General features: G+C 32.4%; 1 protein-coding gene and 1 pseudogene across 1 annotated transcript in view; one reads left to right on the plus strand and one right to left on the minus strand.

The window, feature by feature from the left end:
* BRIP1 (BRCA1 interacting DNA helicase 1) overlaps nt 1–23,364 on the plus strand; it is a 159,549-nt gene that overhangs the window by 58,827 nt on the left and 77,358 nt on the right. Inside the window, exons 10-14 of the mRNA XM_039885832.1 lie at nt 3,293–3,425; nt 7,550–7,704; nt 9,529–9,694; nt 9,806–9,946; nt 12,790–12,951. Of these exons, the coding sequence (XP_039741766.1) occupies nt 3,293–3,425; nt 7,550–7,704; nt 9,529–9,694; nt 9,806–9,946; nt 12,790–12,951 (757 nt within the window). The remainder of the gene's footprint in view (nt 1–3,292; nt 3,426–7,549; nt 7,705–9,528; nt 9,695–9,805; nt 9,947–12,789; nt 12,952–23,364) is intronic.
* LOC120621271 (uncharacterized) lies at nt 19,708–19,825 on the minus strand (annotated as a pseudogene).

Genomic DNA, 23,364 nt, shown 5'->3' on the forward strand with positions numbered 1-23,364 from the left:
CTTTAGAGTTTTTTTGACATTCAAATTAAAGTAGCAGTTAGATTACATTAACCCAATTTAGTTTCATCATAGCGCGCATTACTACCTGATACTTTCTTTTTCATGTTTTTGTTCCTAGTTTATTTCTTTCTCCCTTTAGTGGCATGTAATTTCTATGAGAATAAAGACCTTGTCTATTTACTGCTTTATTTCTACTACCTAGTGCTGTATCTGGCATAATAATAGGCATTTAAGTACTTATTGAATATATACATATATAAAACATTAATGAATTTTTTATATATTTTTCTAGTAATTCTATTTTTTGTGTTAATGTAATACTTTAAGTATTTTTTTTAGAATGGGGATGGGATAGTTTTATTTTCCCCCAACTTTATTGAAGTATAATAGACAATTAGTTGCTCATATTTACACTGTACAATTCAGTGAGGTTTTTTTTCAGTTACAGTTGGCACACAATAATATATTAGTTTCAGTTGTACAGCATAGTGATTAGAAATCTATGTAACTCACAAAGTGGTCACCCCACTAAATCAGGTACCCTTCTTCCCCCTTACATACCTATTACATTATTGACTATTTCCCTTATGCTACACTTTATATCTCCATGACTGTTTTGTAACTATCCATTTGTACTTCTTAATTCATTTGCCCTTTCTCACCAACTCCCCAAAGCCCCCCATCTAGTAGCCCTCAAAATAGTCTATCGACGAATTTGCTTCTGTTTTTGTTGTTGTTATTGTTTATTTTGTTCTTTAGATTCCACATGTATGTGAAATAATGTGGTATTTGTCTTTATCTAACTTACTTCATTCAGTGCAATACCCTCTAGGTCCATCAAGGCAATATTTTTTCCTTTTAGTCTGTGTGTCTTTTAATCTGAAGTGAGTCTCTTGTAGGCAGCATATGTAGGGGTCTTGTTTTCTTACCCATTCAGCTTCCTTATCTTTTGGTTGGAGCACTTAACTCTTCCATTTGAGGTACTTGTTGATAAAAATGTAGTTATTACCATTCTTTATTCATGATTTCGATAACATGTTTTTTTCTTCTTAAGTCTCTCCAAGAATTCCTGTAATACTGGCTTGGTGTTGATGAATTCTTTTTGCTTATTTTTGTCTGGGAAGCTCTTTGTCTGTCCTTCAAATCTAAATGATAGCTTTGCTGGATAAAATATTCTTGGTTGTAGATCCCGGGTTTTTCAACACGTCAAATATTTGGTGCCAGGCCCTTCTGCATGCAAAGTTTCTTTTGAGAAATCAGCTACCAGTCTTATGGGAGCTTCCTTGTAGGTAACTAATTGCTTTTCTCTTGCTGCTTTTAAGATTCTCTCTTTGTATTTAACGTTCAGCATTTTAATTATGATGTGTCTTGGTGTGGACTTTGAGTTCATTTTTTGGGGGACTGTCTGAGCTTCCTGGGGTTGTATGTCTATTTCCTTCACCAGGTTAGGGAAGTTTTCTATCATTATTTCTTCGAGTAGCTCTTCAATTTCTTGTTCTCCCTCTTCAGGTACCCCGATGACACGGACATTGTTAACCTTAATTTTGGCCCTTAATAAGGCCCCTTATATTATTATTTTATTTTTGGTTCCTTTTTTCTTGCCGTTCTGGTTTGGTGTCTTTAGCTTTCCCATCCTCTTTATCAGTGTTTCGATCCTCTTCCTCCACTCTGTTGATTCCCTCTAGTAAACTCTTCATCTCAGATAATGTGTTCTTCATTTCTGACTGGTTCCCTTTTATAATTTCCATTTCCATTTTTATGTTTTGTGTCTTTTTGTTAAAGTCCTCACTGAGTTCATCTACTCTTCTCCTAAGTTCATTGAGCATCTTTATAACCAGTGTTTCCAATTCTGCATCTGTTAGATTACTTGACTGCATTATTCCTGGATCTCTGTTCTGTTCTCTCATATGGTTTCTGTTTCCTTATATTCTCATTTTGACTGCCTTTCTGTGTCTGTTTATATATACATACATACATATATGTGTGTGTGTGTGTGTGTGTGTGTGTGTGTGTGTATGTATATATACACACACACACACATATATATATGTGTGTGTATATATATGTATGTATATATTAAGTGAAACTCTTAAGTCTTCTGGTCTTATTAGTGTGGCTTTGTGTGGTAGGTGTCCAGTGGCACAGTCCTAAGGGGTTCAGCTGCAGGCCAAATTTAGCCTCAGCCTGTGCCCTTCCGGGGCCACCTGTTAAGATTCAGCAGATGCTGTGCTTATAGTTGCCTCAAGAAGCCCCACCAGAAACTGAGGTCAGCTGCCACCAGTGTGTGTCTTGGCGCTGCTCTGCAAGTGGGACAAGAATTGCCAAGAACACAACTGAATGTGGCTTGGGTGGGACTGCAAGTTGGGGGCGGTGGAGTTTCAGGGAATCCTCTGGGCAGAGCGACCTCTGTTATCCAGTTTGGTGACATCACAGCTATGGCGGCGCTGTGTCCAGCGCACTGCTAGGGGGTAGGACTCAACAGGGGACAATGGATACCGCCAGCACTTCTGTACAGAGCAAGTTTCACCTCAGCCCTCACTCTGGCAATGTCTCCCTGTAAGTCTCTGGTGCTCCCTGCGTGCAGCAGAATTGGCACTGGTGCTCAGAGCGAGCAGATCCGTCTCTGTGAAAATCTGCTCCCAGGCACAGCCCCATTAAGAGGCGTCTGCCAATGCTGCTGCTACTGTCGCAGCCTCTATGTCACTCAGCCACTAGAGACTGGGCAGCCTCACGTCCTCGCTCTCTCCTACCTTCTGCCGTTACAAGGTGATTTCTTGGATTTCTCCCTAGTCGTATGGCTTGTTCATCTAGATATCAGGTGATTTTTCCTTCCTGCTGCTCCTTGTTTCCGTCCCAAATTTTATTTGGTTACCAGAGGGATGAACAGAGCCTCTATCTATGCCATTTATTTTCCTCCTATGCTCGTCTCAACTTTAATGCGGTCACAAGACAGTTTGAGCGAAGCTTCTTTATTTCCTTTCATGTGCATTTGGGATAAACTCTTCTTAAGACATGGCTCTTAGTTGGAGAGACTGTCAAGTAAAGCAGTGTGGATCCACAAAACACAGCTGGGAAACCATATGTATGTTTCTCTTTTCTGAAAACAAACAAACAAAACTTTTTATCTGTATAAATGTTTATTTTGCAATTGAGATTTTCATGCTTTTAAAAAGATGTCTTAATCCACATTTGTGTCCTAAGAGCTTTAAGGAATATAGATTAACTGTACCTCAGGTCTTGTTCTGTTGAAATAGGTGATAATAGTTGATAGAATTGTTTTATTTTGTTCCAGTTGGTTAGAAGCAAACTCTGAACATCTCGTGGAACGGGATTATGAATCATCATGTAAAATATGGAGTGGAAGTGAAATGCTCTTAAATTTACAAAAAATGGGCATTACCACAGCTACTTTTCCCATTTTGCAGGTAAGATTTTTTTTTCCCACCTGTGAAATTCATTTACTGAATTAGAAATGACTTAATAATGAATAAGTTAATTCATGGTAAAAAATATATATAGCAATTTCATTGTTTTAAATTTTATTATCTAAGTTTGATAATCTTTAAGTGTGATGACATAAATTATGGATGAAAAAGCATGATTTAGTTTGAAGGAAATAAGGCTTAAAGGAATTAATTGCTTGTTCAAAACTAAAAGAAGTCAGTATTTTTAGGTTGTAAATTTACTTTGTCAGTTAAAAAGTTAAAAATTGGTAAAATAAAAAGATAAGAAATTCTTATTTTGTTCTCTTTAATTTAGAGGTTATAAACCTGGGTGGGTAGAGATCTTGAATGAGCTATAGGATACTGTGAACATTATGAAATTGTATGCAAAATCTTATAAGTATGTACTTTTGTACATTTTTCTGGATAGAAGTTTCATGACATTTATTCTCAAAGAGATTTCTTTTCCAGATGAGAATATTTTTCTTTTTTGTTTATAATTATTTATTTAGATTAAAAGACTACTTTTTAGAGTGGTCATTTTAGATTTATGGAAAAATTTAGCAGAAAGGACAGAATATTTAAATACTACCACCCCCAGCCATACACTTACACACTCACACAGATACTACAGTTTCTCCTATTATTAACATCATGCAATAGTATAGTGCATTTATTACAGTTGAACCCATATCGTTATATTATTGTTAATTAAAGCCCATAGTTTACATTAAGGTTCATTCTTTGTGTTGTACAGGTCTGTGAATTTCGATAAAAATATAAAGTCGTGTATCTACCAATACAATATCATACAGAATTTTTCACTGCCTTAAAAATCTTTGCACTTATTCATTCCTTCACTGCACTTCATTTCCCTTGCTAAACCCCTGGTAACCATTAAATTTTTTTTTTTTTTACTGACCTCATATTTTTTCCTTTTCCACAATATCATATAGTTGAACTCATGCAGTGTGTGCCTTTATAGACTGGTTTCTTTTACTTAGCAGTGTGCATCTAAGGTTCTTCTATGCCTTTTCGTGGCTTGATATCTCGTTTCTTTTTATTGCTGAACAATAGTCACTGTATGTATGCAACACAGTTGTTTACCCATTCACCTATTGAAGGACATATTGGTAGTTTATGAGTTTTGGCAATTATAAATAGAGCTGCTATAAACATTGTGCGTGTGTTTTTGTGTGAACATGCTTTCTTCTCATTTAGGTAAATATTTAGGAGTACGTTTGTTGGATTATATGTATATCTAAGACTATGTTTAGCTTTGCAAGAAACTGCAAAGTGGCTGTACCAAAGTGGTTGTACCACTTTACATTCCCAGCATCAGTAAATGAGAGTTTCTGTTGTTCGATATTATTGCCAACATTTTGTGTTGTCAGTGCTTTGAATGTTAGCCATTCTAATAGATGCGTAGTGGTATCTCAATGTTGTTTTACAATTCCCTAATGACATATGATTTGGAGTATCTTTTCACATGCTTATTTGCCATCTACATATTTTATTTGGCGAGGTGTTTGTCTCTTCAGATCTTTTGCCTACCTTTCAATTGGGTTGTCTGTTTTCTTATTGTTGAGTTTTAAGAGTTCTCTGTATATTTTGTATATAAGTCCTTCATGAGATGTGTGTTTGCAAATATATTCTCCCAGCCTGTGGCTTGTCTTTTCATTATATTAACAGTATCTTTCATAGAGCATAAGTTTTTACTTTTAATAAAATTCAACTTATCAGTTTTTTGTTGTTGTTGTTATTGTTGTTGTTTTTGATGAATCATGCCTTTAGTGTTACCTCTAAAAACTCATCACCAAACCCAAGGTCACCTAGATTTTCTCCTGTCTTTTCTTCTAGAAGTTTTAGCTTTGTGTTTTACATTTAAGTCTGTGATCCATTTTAAGTTAATTTTTGTGAAGGTCTTTGTCTGAATTCATTTCTTTGTATGTGGACATCCAGTTATTTCAACACCATTTGTTGAAGAGACTCATTTTGCTTCATTTTACTGCCTTTGCTCCTTTGTCAAAGATCAGTTGACAATATTTATGTAGATCTGTTTCTGGGACATCGTTCTTTTCCACTGATCTGTTTGTCTGTTCCTTCACCAGTACCATTGTATTGGCTATTCTGGGTCTTTTATCTTTCCATATAAGCTTGTATCAGTTTGTCAGTATTTACGAAGTAACTTGCTTGGATTTTGATTGGGATTACATTAAAACTATAGATCAAGCTGGGAAGAACCAACATCTGGACAATATTGTCTTCCTATTCATGAACATGGAATATCTCTCCATTTATTTAGATTCTCTGACTTTTTAAATCAGTGTTTTATGGTTTTTCGCATATAGATTTAAAGAGGTTTTTGAACTCCAAAATATAACTATTGCTAAAATGATCGTGTGCATTCTGGGCTTGTGAGTATTAAAAATATATTTTAATCAAACTATACTTATAGTTTTTGCCCTGTAGTTAAAAGATGCCATGTAATATCATAAGTATTTTTCCATATTGTAATCTTTTTATGATTTTTTTGCATAGACTTTTTGCATTTTAAAGGTTATTCATATGAGCAGTAAAACGGATAAATTGCGGGATATTCATCTAGTAAAATAGTACACAGCAATTAAAAAAATGAACTACTGCCATCACAACCATAGGAATGAATCTTACAAACATAATGTTGAGTGAAAGGAACCAGACACAAAAGACTACAAACTGTATGATTTCATTTTTTGTGAAATTTAAGAACAGATATACATAATTATACTAATAGATGTCAGAATACTGGTAACCCTGTTTAGGGGTAAGGAGCAGGTTGGTCTGAGAATGGGCAGAAGAGAACCATCTAGGATTCAAGAAATGTTTTGTATCCTGATTGAGTGCCGGTTATATGGATGTATGTGTTTAGTGGGTTATACACTCAAGATTCATGCACTGTGTATATTATGGTTTAATAAAAATATACAAATAAAATATATGTCAAAGAAAAAACTTGGAAAATACTGAAAAGCACAAAAGAAAAAAACTCAAAGGTGATCATTATTAATTTTTGCATTTATATCTACCTGTGCTTACTTCTCTGCATGTATTTGCTTAACAAATTTATATCTGATATGATAAAATTTTTTAGCTTCTTTTTATTTAACAATACATTATGAGTACTTTTCTATATTGAAATATATTTCAATGATTTTTAGTTACAGTGTAGTGTTTTTGTGAGTGCACATATTCTAAATTATTTGATTAATCTGGTATTTTAAATATAGATTGTTGCCAGTTTTCCCAGAATAAGAAACAATTCTGACGTGAACATTCTTGAAAATATATCTTTGTTTATGTCTCTGATTATTTCCTTTATATATTCTAAATGTTAATTATTTGTTGCTATGGATGTGTGTTATTTCACAATATATCTGAATATTAAAATTTTTATTATCTTAATATCTGAATATTAAAAGTTTTATTTATCTTAACTGTTTCCTCATTTTATTTTTATTGAACACATATTTTATTGTCAAACATCAGAGTTGTCACCAGTATTTTTTATTGCTTCAATATTCAGAGTTTTCTCTTTCACAATGTGGGAAAGCATACTTTTTTTTTTTAATAATTTTGTTTTAATGTCCACAATTCCATCTGTATTAAAACTTAGGAGCCACATAAAAACTAATGAGCCAGTTAGCATCCTTTTTGTATTTAGCATGTATTGTTCCCTTGAATCGTTCTTTTAATTTTTCTTGTAATATATTATTCTCAACATCAGAGTACTCTGGAAATAATTCAGGTATTTAGGCGACATATCAACTCTCTTAAGCTCCTTGGAGAAACCACTTGGTAGGTACATTTTTATATAGCTTATTACTTATGAAGGGCACTGTAGAAGTAATGAACCTCCTAAATGTATAACTTTATTAAAGTGTCTTTGACTCTGAAGAGAATTTGGGAATATGTGGGAATCTAAAGCATATTGTTAGCATGTGTGTATTAATAAATGTTTGCCTAAATTTTCAATGTGTATTTTATTTGGGTTTTATTAGAGTTTTGAGAAGTTTGTTTACCTGCCTCACCTTCCCTGGTATATGTAATATGGTGATTTCTTATAGGGACATTTTTCTGCTGTCCTTCAAAAAGAAGAAAAAATTTCATCAATTCATGGGAAAGAGGAGGCAAGAGAAGTACCTATTATTAGTGCTTCAACTCAGATAATGCTCAAAGGGCTTTTTATGGTCCTTGACTATCTTTTTAGGCAAAATGGCAGGTAAGTGAAGATATCTGATCTGTATTTCTCCTCTTAAACATATTAGCCTTATTGGGTGTTAGCATGTGTTTAATGCATTCTAATTTTGTATGAGTATATAGGATAATCATAAATAAGTGGTATAAATATTGCTCCTGCTTATTGGCACAGACTCAGGTTAATTGCAATTAGTCTTTATTAATGAAAACGAATATTGAAATCAGTAAATAAATACATTTAATTAATTCAGCATTAAATTTATAGTTCTTTAAGACTAAACTTGAGCATTTAAGTTTTCTCTTAAGTGTATTTTAGACACATTTCTTCCAGTATTGGAAAGTTTTTTTCTTACTGCATAAAGCCTCTGTTTAGTGAAATGTAGAAAATGAAAAACAATCAACTTCCTACACTCTACCCTTTGTTAAGTTACAGTGCTACCTAGTTCCAGTGCTTTTTTTTAGTGTTTCTTTTAATTGTGGTAATATATACATAGCAAAATTTATCATTTTAACCATTTTTAAGTGTACCATTGCAGTATCATTAAATAGATTCACGTTGTTGTGCAACCATCTCCACTGTTCATTTCCAGAACTTTTTCATCATCTCAAACAGGAGCTCTATTCCCATGAAACAGTATTTCCCAAATATTTTCAATTTCCCTCTCTTCATAGCCTCTGATAAGTGGAATTTGATTTATGTTTTCCTAATGGCTAGAGATGTTGAGGATCTTATCATGTGCTTATTGTTCATTTGTTTATTTTTATTGGAGAAATATCTATTCAACCCTTTGTCTATTTTAGAATTGGGCTTTTTGTTGTTTTGTTGAGTTGTATAGTTATTTATATATTCTATATATTAATCCCGTATCAGATATATGCTTTACAAATATTTTCTCTCATTCTGTGGGTTGTCTTCTAACTCTTGATGGTCTTTTGATACATAAAAGTTTTTAAGTTTTGTTGAAGTGCAGTTTATCTACTTTTTCTTTTGTGACTTTTGTTTTCAGTATATCCAAGAATCATGGCTAAATCTGATGTCATGAAGATGTTTTTCTATGTTTTCTTCTAAGCGTTTTGTAGTTTTTAGCTCTTAGTATTTTTACAAAATCTCTCTGCAGATTGTACAGTTCTTGGCTTGAACTTTGAGATCTGATGTCTCTAAGGGCGAAATTAACTGTCAATATTGTGAAGACATGGTAGAGAATACCACATTTTATTCTGTTTAAGCCTAGGCATTTATAGCCTCTTTTTGAAAGAAATTATAATGTAATGGGATTACAAAAATCATCTGGTTTAGTACCTTCGTTAAAAATAGATGAAGACTAAGACCTAGATTTTAAAGGAACTTAAAATTTTTATAATTAGCTTCCTAAACTTTTTAAACTTTCAGTAAAAATTGTTTTTTTCTCATATAATAAAGATGTATAAACCACTTTTTAGTTTCTTTAACAATAATCTTAATCTTATTTATTTTGTAACTAATTATATAACAGAGTGCAAGGAACTCTGGACTAGGAGTTAGGAAACCTGGATTTTAATTCTGTCTCTGCCTTGATTTACGCAATGTTTGAACATAGGGATGTGAAGTGGTAAAGGGTGGATGGTTAGATGATGTCTAATCTTTAAGAGGGGGTTGCTTCTAAGATTTAATGGCTTATTTTCTATGAGAATAACTGAATTTAATTAGTGGTGGGTGTTGTTTGTGGGGAAAATGTAATCTTTAAGTGGAAAGATCCCAAGACTCCCAATTTAGTTTTAATGTAATTAGTTTTTATATTGTATGTAGCTGGAACATTACATGTTGTATAAAGTTTTGCCATTTAATTACCATTTTACTTTCACTTAGGTTTGCGGATGATTATAAAGTTGCTATTCAACAGACTTACTCTTGGATAAATCAGACTGATGTATTAGATAAAAACGGGTTCTTGGTTCTACCAAAAAATAAGAAATGTTTACGACAGAAAACTGCAGTTCATGTGCTAAACTTTTGGTGCTTAAATCCAGCCGTGGTAAGCTTATTGTTATGTATGAAAATTCTGTCTTCTAACTCAATACAAACAGTGAAATAAATGTGTTTGACTCTTTTAAAGATGATTTTAATGTCTAATGTTTCCGTTTAGGCCTTTTCGGATATTAATGGCAAAGTATGGACAATTGTTTTGACATCTGGGACATTATCACCGATGAAATCCTTTTCATCAGAACTTGGTGTTACATTTACTATCCAGCTGGAGGCCAATCATGTCATTAATAACTCACAGGTTAGGATTATTTTTTTTTGAAGGTTTTTAGTCTTTTTACCTCAATATAATTCCTCATAAGCAAATTGGAAGGGACCTGAAGTACTGGTAAACAGATCCTGATAGGAAATTTAATATTTCAGTCTTAGAATCAAAGAAAATGTGTCAGCTACTTGATAAAGTCAACAAAAAGAAATACTAATAAATTCATTTCTTCAACCCAGTGAGTAAAAATATACACTTTGGATGCAAAGACTATATTACAATTTCCTCATTAAATAAATTTTAGTGTTTTTTAATGAAAATGAAAACAAAACAAAATTCAGCTTCTTTAACATAGTTCCTATGGTATAATTATTTGTTTATGTGTTTCTCTTTTCTGTTAGACTATGGTGTATCCTTATTCTTCTCTTCATGTCTCCATTCTACTGCACTGAGATTCATTTCTGGCATTAGTTTGCAAATGTTTAGCACATGTTTGAATATCTGAAATTAATTAGAAGTATTCTTATGAGTCCTATGCCTTAAAATTGTAATTTTTTATAACAATACCATATAAATGTTATTTTGATTTTCCTAGGAATGTTTTAATTGTCATTTGTCAATCTACTTTCTGTTTTGTTTTTTGTTTTTGTAAATAATTTAAAGCAGTGAGCTACAAGCTTAACATCACTTATGTGCCTTACATGATTCTAGTTCTTTTTAAAGCTGCAATTTTCAACCAGGGTATATTTGTGGGGACATTTTTCTTTCTTACAGTGAGTTTGGACATAATACTGGCATTTAGTAGGTAAGAGCCTTGAATGCTAAACTGCTATATAACTAAGAAGTGTGCTTTTCAAAATGCCAGAGTGCTCCTGTTTAGAAACATTGCTATAAACAATAGTGCAGGAAAAATACACGTTCCACTTTTTAAAGTTGCTTTCTTTAAAGGCTCAAGTAAATATGGGAAGGTATTGGTAGATTCAGCATATATTTTCTCATGAGAATGTTATTATAGGCTCTGTGTTCTCAATCTAGTGCATAAAAGCTCATTTCACCTGTAATTTCACTGAATTATGATAATAATAATGCTAGTTATTCAGCTGAATTACATTGTACTATAATATTTTCCTCCAGCTTTTTAAAAATTTATTTTTAAATTTTAACTGTGATAAAATGCACATAACATAAAATATACTATTGTAACCATTTTAAGTGTACAGTTCAGTCTTGTTAAATACATCCACATAGTTGTACAACCAATCTCTAGAACTTTTTTATCCTGCAAATCTGAAGTTCTATACTCATTAAACAATGATTCTTCATTTCCTGCTCCTCCTAGCCCCTGGTAACTACCATTCTGCTTTCTGTTACTATGAATTTGACTATTCTAGATACAATACCTCATAGAAGTGGAAACATAAGGTATTTTCCTTTTTGTGATTAGCTTATTTCACTTAGTATGGTGTCTTTTCGAGGTTCATTCATGTTTTAACATAATGAGGATTTCCTTCCTTTTTAATACTGAATAATATTTTATTGTATGTATGTATATAGCACATTTCGTTTGTCCGTTCATTCAGTTCCCCTAACTTTTTATTTTAAAAAACTATAAACTTCAGGAAAGAAGAAAAAATAGTATTAATATAGAAAACATCTTATACCCCTCACCTAGATTCATCAGTTGTTAATATTTTGCGTATATATATATATATATATATATATATATATATATATGAGAGAGAGGAGGAATATTGCAAAATGTTAAAAATTCCATTACACATGTGTATACTATATAATATATATATACATGTGGTCATACCCAAGAAATTCAGTATTAATACAGTAGAGTAATATTTATGTATCTTCATTTATTCCCAAAATGTCTTTTAACCTATTTATTTTTCTTATTTTTGATCTAGGATCCAGACAAGTATTATATATTATGTTTGGTTTTCATGTCTCTTTAGTCTTTAAAATAGTTTTCTTGTCCTGTTTTTGTCTTTCATGACATTTTTTAAAGAATTCAAGTCACCAGTTATCTTGAGGAATGTTTTATAATTTGGATTTATCTGATTGTTTCCTCATGATAAGATTCAGGTTAACAATTTGGTAAGAATACTATACAGTTGGTATTGTTACTTCTCATTGCATCATATCAGGAAACACCTAACAGTTTGTCTTATTACTAGTTGACTATTTAAGTAAAAGTTGGTTAAACTGGTATCTATCAGATGTCAACTTGCAAAATATACTTCAGTCTCATATATCATTTCAAAATATAGGACTATTACTATTTTTTTTTACAATCTGAAGTATTTGTATTGTCTGTAGATTACTGATAAAGTTTGTTCTTTCTCTTAGTCAAATTAGCTACACTAAGGCTTGAATCTGTATGAGTGTAGAAGAATTCCACAGAACTATAAAATTTGGTGGGTCTGATTTTTTATGACTATAGATCTCTGAGTAACAGTGAATTGTGAAACTAGTTTGTCATAGTTGAGTCTTAGAAACTTACATATAGCAGATCATACCAGCCCTCACCTCTAATATTTGGGAATCATTTCTGATTTATTCATTTCGTTTATTCATATCCTCCAACAGAATTTTGTTACATGCTTAATCTTACAAAGCTATTTAGGAAATAGATAAGTAAAATCCATTTTGCTTTCATTAAGAGAATTCAGTGGTCTGCCTAAAAATAAAACTTCTATAAATTAAATATATGTATAATTATATAAAGGTAACAGAAAAAGCCAACGATTTTTGAATAAATGTTCTTTAAACTTGTTTCTTGATCTTCTTTTGACGTATACATAAATAATGCTAATTTGCCTGCCTAGTTTAGTCATAACTCTAATACAGACATATTTATATTCTAGGTTTGGGTTGGCACCATTGGATCAGGCCCCAAGGGTCAGAATCTCTGTGCTACTTTCCAGCACACAGAAACATTTGCATTCCAAGATGAAGTAGGAGCACTTTTGTTATCTGTGTGCCAGACTGTAAGCCAAGGAATTTTGTGTTTCTTGCCATCTTACAAGGTAAGGGAATAATTGTTTCATTTGCCTTTAAAAAATCATGTGGGATTACCATGATAAGCTTCCCAGGGTCAGAAGCAACAGGGGAATTATAGTTTTTTAAACATCATATATTGTTTTACTTATTTATTGATTAAGACACTGCTTGATTGTTCTCTGTTTTACTTGAAAATTTAAAAGACTAAGTCTTCAAGCAATGTTAGTTACATAAGAGGACTATTGATATGTATGGGCTTTTTATTCTTAGGGCAGCTTGATGTTTTCATAGTTGAAGGGAAAGAACATCCTATTTCACTTTCATAAATTACGCTTTCAAAAGTTTCAGTAATCTTAATCTAAAGTCAAACTTTCTTTGTTACCCTTCTTTTTACTTTATGTTTCAGGCTAGAAGAAAGGATTTTTCTTGTTTTTAGACTCACTCTGATTTTTTAGTAATATTTTCTTGAGTTGAATTCAGTCAATAGTATATTTTGGTCCTTCTAATATTCAAAGCATTAAAACCATATATAATTCTTGAGTGATATATTTTTCAAAATCTAAGCTAAATTCAATGTAGAGAAGTGGTATTTCAATTTCTTTTTTCATAAGAAGTTATATCTGTAAAGATAGTAGTATAAGTAATATATTGGAATGGCAATGTTGATACTTTTGGCTTTCTTACTATCTTTCCATCTATGTGCATATTGCTATAGTCTGAATATGACCCTACAAAATTTCATATATTGAAATCCTAACCTGCAAAGATGATGATGGTTAGGAAGTGGGACCTTTGGGAGGTGCTTAAGTCATGAGAATAGAATTCTCATAAGTAAGATTAGTGTCTTATAAAAGAGGTTGCAGAGGGATCCCTTGCACCTTCTACCTTGTGAGGACACAGTGAGAAGGTGCCAGCTATGAATCAGGAAGAGGTCTCTCAGAAAGTATGACCACACTGGTACCTTGATCTTGGCCTTTCCAGCACCCAGAACTGTAAGCAATAAAATTCTGTTGTTTATAAACTACCCACTCTGGGGTATTGCAGCTAAGACACATACTTTGTTAGCCAGAGATGCAGTAAATTAGTCCTCCTGTAGATAAATTGAAGGAATTGCTTTTAGAAGAAATTTAATCAGATTTTTTTATAGGGATTTCTAAAAATAAACGGACATAAACATCTTAAAAATTCTTAATAGAAAGCATTATTTATTTCAGAGTGTGAACATCTATACCATATAGTTATGTTAAAGAAAACTAATAATTAAGCCTGAAACTAAAGTAAAACAAAATCTCAACACATTAATAAAACCTTTTTATATTTTCTAATCACAGTCATAAAAAGCGAGCCAGGAAATAAATGCCCAGTTGAGTAAATGAATAATTTCATTTTTTGCTAGGCTTCAAAGACATGGTAAGAATGATTCTTTATATATCAGGAAGCAGTTTAGTATTTTTTTTTTCTTGGTATATATAGAGGAGAAGCAAATCTAATCTAAAGTAATTTAAATGGAAAATAACATAATTGTCAACAAAAAAGTTACAGTGGAACTTTTGTTTGTTGAACAACACACCAAACTTTCTGGTACTAGTGTTCTCAAACGATATAATTTTCATTAGCCAGTTTCAGTAGTTTAAAATAAAATATATTCTAATTATTAATGTATTGAGGTGAAATATCAGTTGATAGAAGGAAAGTAACTACATGTAAATGGAATGTCACTTCCTAAGTTAATTGTTTTGGAATAGATATAACAGTATTAATTTTACAGTTGCTGAAATTGACGACTGATTATTGGGTGACTATAGAGACTACAACATTTAAATATACTTTTTTGCAGATTTTTAATATATTGCATGTATATTAACTCTATAATACATATAAAAAATTTCCTTGGTTTTATACTTACTGAAATCATCATTGTAATTTCTTTTTTTTGAAACTTTAAAAAGTTTAACATTATCAAATTAATTTTTATACATCATTAAATAATAATAAAATGATTATAATGAAAAACAACAGTCGCCTGCCTCATGCCTCCTTACTTTCCAGTTCCACACCTCAGAGACTTCTTGAATCTTTGATTTATTCCTGTGATATTTATTTTTTTATTAGATAGAATATGCATAACATAACATTTGTCATTTTAACCATTTTAAGTGTAAAATTTAGTGGCATTAAATATGTTCGTAATTTATGCAACCATAACCACTGTCCATCTCTAGAACTTTTTAATATCCTAAACACAAACTAAGCATCCATGAAAGTGACTCCCAAGACCCCCTACCTATAGCCCCTGGTATCCTCTGTGCTACTTTCTCTAAGAGTTTGTCTATTCTAGGTACCTCATGTAAGTGGAATCATACAATATTTGTACTTTTTTGTTTGGCTTATTTCCCTTAGCATAATATTTTCAAGGTTTATCTATGTTGTAGCATGTATCATAATTTCATTCTTTTTTATGGCTGAATAATATTCTATTTTGTACACACACAGTCACACACACATACACACAACAAATTTTGTTTATCCATTTATCAGTTGATGGTCACTCGGATTGTTTCTACATTTTGGCTACTGCGAATAATGCTGCTATGAACATTGGTATACAAATATCTGCTTGAGCCCCTGCTTTCAATTATTTTGGATATATACCTAGAAATGGGATTTCTTGGTCATATGGTAATTCTATATAACTTTTTTTGAGGAACTGACATAGTGTTTTCCACAGTGACTATACAATTTTAGATTCCCACCATCAATGCACAAAGATTTTCATTTTCTCTACATTCTTGACAACATTTTAAATTTTATTTTAAGGGTAATAGCCATCTTGATGGATAGGAAATGGCATCTCCCTGTGGTTTTGATTTACATCCTTCTAATGGTTAGTGATGTGCTTATTGTCCCTTTGTATATTTTCTTTGGGGAAATGTCTATTCAAATCCTTTCCTTATATGTAATAGGTTTTTTGTTGTTATTGTTGAGTTGTAGTGCTTAACATATATGCTTTGTAAATATTATCTCCCATTCTATGAGTTGGCTTTTCACTCTGTTGATAGTATCCTTTGATGCACAAAAGTTTTAAATTTTAATGAATTTCAATTATCTATTTTTCTTTGGTTATATGTGCTTTTGGTGTCATAACCAAGAAGTCATTGCCAAATACAATGTCATGAAGATTTCCCCCTATGTTTTCTCTAAGGTTTTAATAATTTAGTGGTTACATTTAGATCTTTAATCCATTTTGTGATAATTTTTATATATGGTGTAAGGTATGGATGTACTTCATTTTTGTCTTTGTGGATATCCAGTTTTCCTAGTGCCATTTGTCGAAAAGACTCTCCTTTCCCCATTAAATGGTCTTGCTATCCTTGTTTAAAACTCCTTGACCATTCATATAAGTGGTTATTTCTGGACTTTCTACTTTATTCCCTTGTCTATATATGTCATTATGCCATTACTGTTTCGATTACTTTAGTTTTGCATTAAGTTTTGAAATCAGTAAGTGTGAATCCTCCAACTTTGTTCTTTTTCAAAATTTTTTCTGGCTATTTGGAGTTTTTCAAGATTCCTTAGGCATTTTAGGATGAGTTTTTCTATTTCTGCAAAAGAATGCCATTGGGGTTGCATTGAATCTGTATTTTGATGTATAACTTTATCCTAATATTGCTTTCCAATCTATGAACATGAGGTGTCTTTCCATTTATATATGTCTTCTTTAATCTTGTTCCACGGTGTTTAATAGTTTTCATGTAGAAATCTTTCATCTCCTTGGTTAAATTTAATCCCTAAGTATTTTTTAAAATTCTATTGCAAGTGGAATTGTTTTCTTAATTTTCTTGTTGGGTTGTTTATTGCCACTGTATGGAAATAGAAATAGATTTTTGCGTATTCATTCAACTTTGCTGAATTTATTATCTCTAGAATTTTTTGTAAAATATTTAAAGTTTTTATTTATAAGATCTTATCTACCGACAGAAATCATTTTACTTCTTCCTTACCAATTGGGATGCCTTTTATTTCTCTTTCTTGCCTCATTACTCTGGATAGAACTTCCATTACTGTGATGAATAGAAATGGTGCAAGCTGGCATCCTGGTTCCATTGAGTTTGATGTTAGCTTTTGGTTTTTCATATATTGCTATATCATGTTGAAAAGTTTCTTTCTATTCCTAGTTTATTGATCATTTTATATCATTGATGCTTTTTCTCCATTAATTGATAATCATGTAGGTTTTTGGGGTGAGGAGGAAGTCCGTAATTCTATTAATGTTGTGTATTACATTGATTGATTTTCATATGTTGAACTACTCTTGCATTTTGGGAATAAATCCCACTTGATCATTGTGCATAATCCTTTTAGTATGTTGCTAAATTTGCTTTGCGAGTAGTATTTTGTTGAGGATTTTTGCATTGATATTCATAAGGGATATTGGTGTGTAGTTTCCTTCTGTAGTATCTTTGTTGGTCTTTGCTATCAGGGTAGTTTCATAGAATAAGTTAGTAAGTATTCTCTATTCAATTTTTTGGAAGAGTTAGCGTAGGATTGGTGTGAATTCTTTTTAATGTTTGGTAGAATTCACAAATGAAGCCATCTGGTTCAGGAATTTTCTTCATTGGAGGTTTTTGATTACTGATTCAATCTCCTTACTAGTTTTAAGTCTATTCCGATTTTCTATTTTTTTATGGTTCAGTTTTTGTAGCTTGTGTTTTTCTAGGAAGTCATTCATTTAATCTAGGTTATCCATTTTGGTGGCATACAATTCATAGTTCTTTTATAATTCATATTTTTCATAATCCTTATTTCTGTAAAATTAGTGGTGACTTCCCCATTTTCTTCTGTGGATTTAATAATTTGAGTCTTCTCTCTCTCTTTTTTTTCTTAATCTAGCTGAAGGTTTGCCAATTTTTTTGATCTTTTCAAAGAACCAGTTTTTGGTTTTGTTGATTTTCTCTATTGTTTTCTATTTCTTATTTCATTTATCTCTTCTGTAGTCTTTACTATTCCTTCCTTCTGCCAGTTTTGGGTTTAATTTGCTCTTCTTGTTCTAGTTCCTCAAGGTATAAAATTAGGTTATTGATTTGAGATCTTTTTTAAAAAAGTGTGTGATTACAGCTATAAATTTCCCTCTTAGCAGTTCTTTCTTTGCATTCCATAAGTTTTGGAATATCGTGTTTTTATTTTTATATTTCCCTAAGTATTTTTTAATTTCTCCTGTGATTTCTTCTTTGACTTATTGATTGTTTAAAAAATGTGTTGCTTAATTTCTTTATGTTTATGAATTTCCTTTTATTGATTTCTAGTTTTATTTCATACATGATCAGAAAAGATCTTTTGTATGATTATAATCTTTTAAAATTTATTAGGAATTGTTTTATGGACTAACACGTGGTCTCTTCTGGAAAATGTTTCACGTGCATTTGGAAAAAATGTATATTCTGCTATTGTTGGGTGTTGTTTTATACATTTCTATTAAGTTCATTTGATTTATAGTGTTGTTCAAGTCCTCTATTTCCTTATCTCTATTTATTATTGAAAGCGGGTTAGCGAAGTCTCCAACTATTACTGTAGAATTGTCAGTTTCTTTTTTCAACTCTTATTGTTTGCTTCATATATTTCAAGGCTCTGATATTGACGCATATGTTATAATTGTATATTCTTCATGAATTAACCTTTTTATCAATATATGGTATCCTTTGCCCTTTGTAACCATTTTTTACCTAAAGTCTCTTTTGTTTGATATTAGTAATGACACCCTACCTTTTTTTTGGTTACTATTTGCATGGAATTTCTTTTTTCATCCTTTCACTTTCAACCTTCACATGTTTAGATCTGAATGAATCTCTTGTAGTCAACATGTAGTTAGACCATGTTTTATTTTGTCTGTTCTGCCATGTCTGCTTTTTGATTGGAGAGTTTAATCTATTTATATTTAAAGTAATAAATGATAAGAGAAGACTTCAGCTATTTTGTTATTTGGTTTTTGAATATCTTATAACTTCTGTATCCCTCATTTCTTCATCATTGCTTTCTTTTTTGTTCGGTTGATTTTTTGTAGTTATACATTTTAATTTATTTCTCATTTTCTTTTCTTTATATTTTGTAGATGTTTTCTTTGTGGTTACCATGGGGATTATCTATAATATCCTAAAGTTACAACAATCTGATTTGAATTGATATCAACTTTATTTTTGTATAAAAACTCCACTTATAAATAGGCCTACCCCCCATTACTGATGTCACAAATTATTTCTTTATACATGTGTGCCTGATAATATAGATTTATAATATATTTTTATGCATTTGCCTTTTAAATCCTGTGGAAAATTAAAAATAGAGTTGCAAACTGAAATTACAGTAATAATACCTTCATATTTGCCCATGCATTTACCTTTATTGGAGACCTTTATATCATTATATGATTTTAAGTTATTGTCTAGTGTCCTTTCATTTCTTTTTTTTTATTTTTTGTCATTTTTAGTTATTTTAATTTTTTTCAATTACAGTTGGCATTCAGTAATATATTGGTTTCATGTGTACAGCATCAAGGTTAGACATTTATATAACTTACAAAGTGATCCCTCTTGGTAAGTCTAGTATACTTTTATTTCAAAACGAAGGCCTCTTTAACATTTTTTATAGGGCAGGTCTAGTGTAATGAACTCTCTCAGCTTTTGTTTATCTCAGTATGTCATAATTTATCCCTCATTTGTGAGGGACAGTTTGGCCAGATATAGAATTCTTGGTCATTAATTTATTTCTTCAACACTTTTTTTTTTTAACGCCTGCAGCACCTGGTATTCCTAGTTGTCTCCCATCCAAGTACTAACCAGGCCCGACCCTGTTTAGCTTCTGAGATCAAATGGGATTTGGTACGTTCAGGGTGGCATGGCCATAGACTTCTTCAAAACTTTAAATATATTTTCCCATCACTTCTGGCCTCCCAAGGTTTCCGATGAGAAATGAGCTTATGATCTATTGAGTATCTTTTATATGTGATGAGCTGCTTCTCTCGTACTTGCTTTTCTTTTGTCTTTGTCTTCTAACAGTTTAATTATAAATGTCTTTGTGTGAGTCACTTTTAATTTGTCTTAACTAAACTTCATTAAGCTTCTTGGATTTGTAAATTCATTTTTAAAATCATATTTAGGAAATTTTTAGCCATAATTTCTTGAAATATTTGAATTGAATGATAATAGAAAGACAGAATATCATTTATGCAATGTAGCTAAAGTTAAACTTGTAACTTTTAATGGTTATTAGAAAAAAATCTTAATCATAATTTAAGTTTCCACTTTATCTATAAAAAGAGGGAAATAAACACCAAGTAAGTAGAGGAAAAAAAATAATGAAGAGTAAAAATCAATAAAATAGAAAAATGAGAAATATTCATTATTAGAATATATTAATAAAATTAATAAAATCTATCAAAACCAGTCAAAATAACAAAAGAAGAAAAATGATCAATGTTAGAAATTACAAGGGAACATCATTACAGTTTCTGTTGAACTAAAAAGATGATTAAAGGATATTTTTAACAACATTATGCCAATCAGTTAAACAATTTATATGAAATAGACAAATTCTTGAAAGACATAGATTATCAAAATTGACTCATCAAGATCAAGTAATTCAAATAACATATCTGTGGAACAAATTGAAATAATGATTAAAACCTTTCAACAAATAAAAGTATAGGCTCAGGTGTCTTCATTGATGAATTCTATCAAGAAAAATACCAGTACTGCACAAACTTAGAAAATAGAGGAAGAGAGAATACTTCGCACCACATCAGGCAAGCATAACTGATACCAAAGCCAAACAAGATTTGACAAGTAAAAGCTAAAGATCAACAGAGGCCTAAAAGTCAATAACATAAAATTGGCAAATTAAATTTATTAATATAAAAAGGATTATGTATCATAACCAAGTGGGATTTATCCTGGGAAGCCAATAATAGTTCAGTCTTCAAAATTCAACCGTTGTAATTCACTACATCAACCGGATAAATTAGAAAAACCACATGTTTATCTAAAAAATTGCTGATAAAGCATTTTACAAAATTTAATGCCAATTCATGATATAAAAATTTTTTAAATTTACTTATTTAAATTAGTTTCAAATATGCAGTACATTGGTTAGACATCTGTATAGTCCATAAAACGATCGTCCCCCAATTGCTCCCTCCCTCTTTGACTTTCCACCTAGACAACGTATTAATGCTAACTGCATTCTCTATGCCGGATTCCCCATCCCCATGACCATCCATCAGCTACTAATTTGTACTTCTTTAACTCTTCACCCTATTTTCCCAGCCCTGCAGCCCCAATTCCCTCTGTCTGTCACCAAATTGTCCACTATCTTTGTGAGTCTGTTTTTGATTAGTTTGTTCTTTTTATTCCTTAGATTCCGCATATAAATGAAATCATATAGTGTTTATCTTCCTCTGTCTGACTTACATACCTTCTAGGTCCATCAAGGCAATATCTTTTTCCATCCCCTTCCTTTTAGTCTGTGTGTGTCTTTTAATCTGAAGTGAGTCTCTTGTAGGCAACACATGTAGGGGTCTTGTTTTCTTATCCTTTTAGCCATTCTATATTTTGGTTGGAGCACTTACTTTTTGTCCATTTGAGGTACTTATTGATAGGAATGTAGTTATTACCATTCTTTCTTTCTGTTTTTGACACACGTTTTTCTTAAAGAAGTCCCTCCAACATTTCCTGTAACACTGGCTTGGTGGTGATAAATTCTTTTAACTTATTTTTGTCTGGGAAGCTCTTTATCTGTCCTTCAACTTTAAATGATAGCTTTGCTAGATAAAGTATTCTTGGTTGTAGATCCTAGGTCTTCATCACATCGAATATGTTGGTCCAAGGCCTTCTGTCCTATATAGTTTCTTTTGAGAAATCAGCTGCCAGTCTTATGGGTGCTCCCTTGTAGGTAGCTAACTGCTTTTCTCTTGCAGCATTTAAGATTCTCTCTTTGTATTTAACCTTTGGCATTTTAATTACGATGTGTCTTGGTGTGGGCCTCTTTGGATTCCTGGTTTTTGGGGTTCTCTGAGCTTCCTGGGGTAGTATGTCTATTTCCTTCACCAGGTTAGGGAAGTTTTCCATCATTATTTCTTCAAATAACTGTTCAGCATCTTGTTTTCCTTCAGGTATGCCGATGAGACGTATATTTTGACCTTTAATAGTGGCTCATAGGTTCCTTAAATTATTTTTATAGTCTTGGCTTCTTTTTTCTTGCCATTCTGATTGAGTGTCCTTGGCTTTCCCATCTTCATATTGGTCATTTGATCCTCTTCTTTATTCACTTTGTTTCTTCCATTTAATATACTTCTCATCTCAGATGTGTTCTTAATTTTACACTGGTTCCTTTTTATAATTTCCATTTCTATTTTTATGTTTTTTATCTGTTTGTTGAAGTTCTCACTGAATTCATCTACACTTCCCATAAGTTCATTGAGCATCTTTATAACCAGTGTTTTGAACTCTGCATCTGTTAGATTACTTGACTCCATTATTTCTGAATCTCTGTTCTGTTCTCTCATATAGTTTCTGCTTCTTTGTCTTTGCATTTTGGCTGCCTTTCCATGTCTGTTTCTTTGTACTAAGCAAAGCTCTTAAGTCTATCGGTCTTATTAATGTGGATTTGTGAAGTAGGTGTCCAGTGACACAGTCCTGAGAGGGGTTCAGCTGCAGGCCACATTTAGCCCAAGCTTCTATCCCTCCGGGGCCACCTGTTAAGATTCAGCAAGCAATCCACAGATGCTGTGCTTATAGTTGCCTCAAAAGGCCACACCGGGAACTGAGGCCAGCTGCCTCCATGGTGAATCTAGGTGCTGCTCAGCTGACTTGCTGAGGATATACCTAGATGGGGCTTGTGGGTGGCCGGGAGTTGGGGGAGGCAGAGTTTCAAGGACTCCTCTGGGCAGAGCAACCTCTGTTATCCAGTTTGATGACATCCCCGCTATGGTGGCGCTGTGTCCATGCACTGCGAGGGGTGAGTACTCAACAGGGAACAATGGATACCGCTGGCTCTTCTGTACCTAGCATATCTCACCTGGGCCCTCACTCCGACAGTGTCTTCCTGTAAGTCCTTGGTGCCTCCTGCACGCAGCTAAAACGGCACTGGTGCTCAGAGCGAGCAGGTCCGTCACTGTGAAAATCTGCTCAAGGACATGCCCCCTTTAAGAGGCTTCTGCTGCTGCAGCCTCTGTCTCACTCGGCCGCTTGAGACCGGGAGCCCCGCATCCTGGCCCCATCCTACCTTCTGCCCTTGCAGGGTGATTTCTTAGATTTCTCCCTAGTTGTATAGCTTGTTCATCTAGATCCCAGGCGATTATCCTTGCTGTTGGCTCTTTGTTTCCATCACAACTTTGATTTGGTCGCCAGAGGCATGAACAGAGCCTCTATCTACTGTGACATTTTTTTTTT

The sequence above is a fragment of the Pteropus medius genome, unplaced genomic scaffold, assembly GCF_902729225.1.
Source record: "Pteropus medius unplaced genomic scaffold, Ma_sr-lr_union100, whole genome shotgun sequence".
Taxonomy (NCBI): domain Eukaryota; kingdom Metazoa; phylum Chordata; class Mammalia; order Chiroptera; family Pteropodidae; genus Pteropus; species Pteropus medius.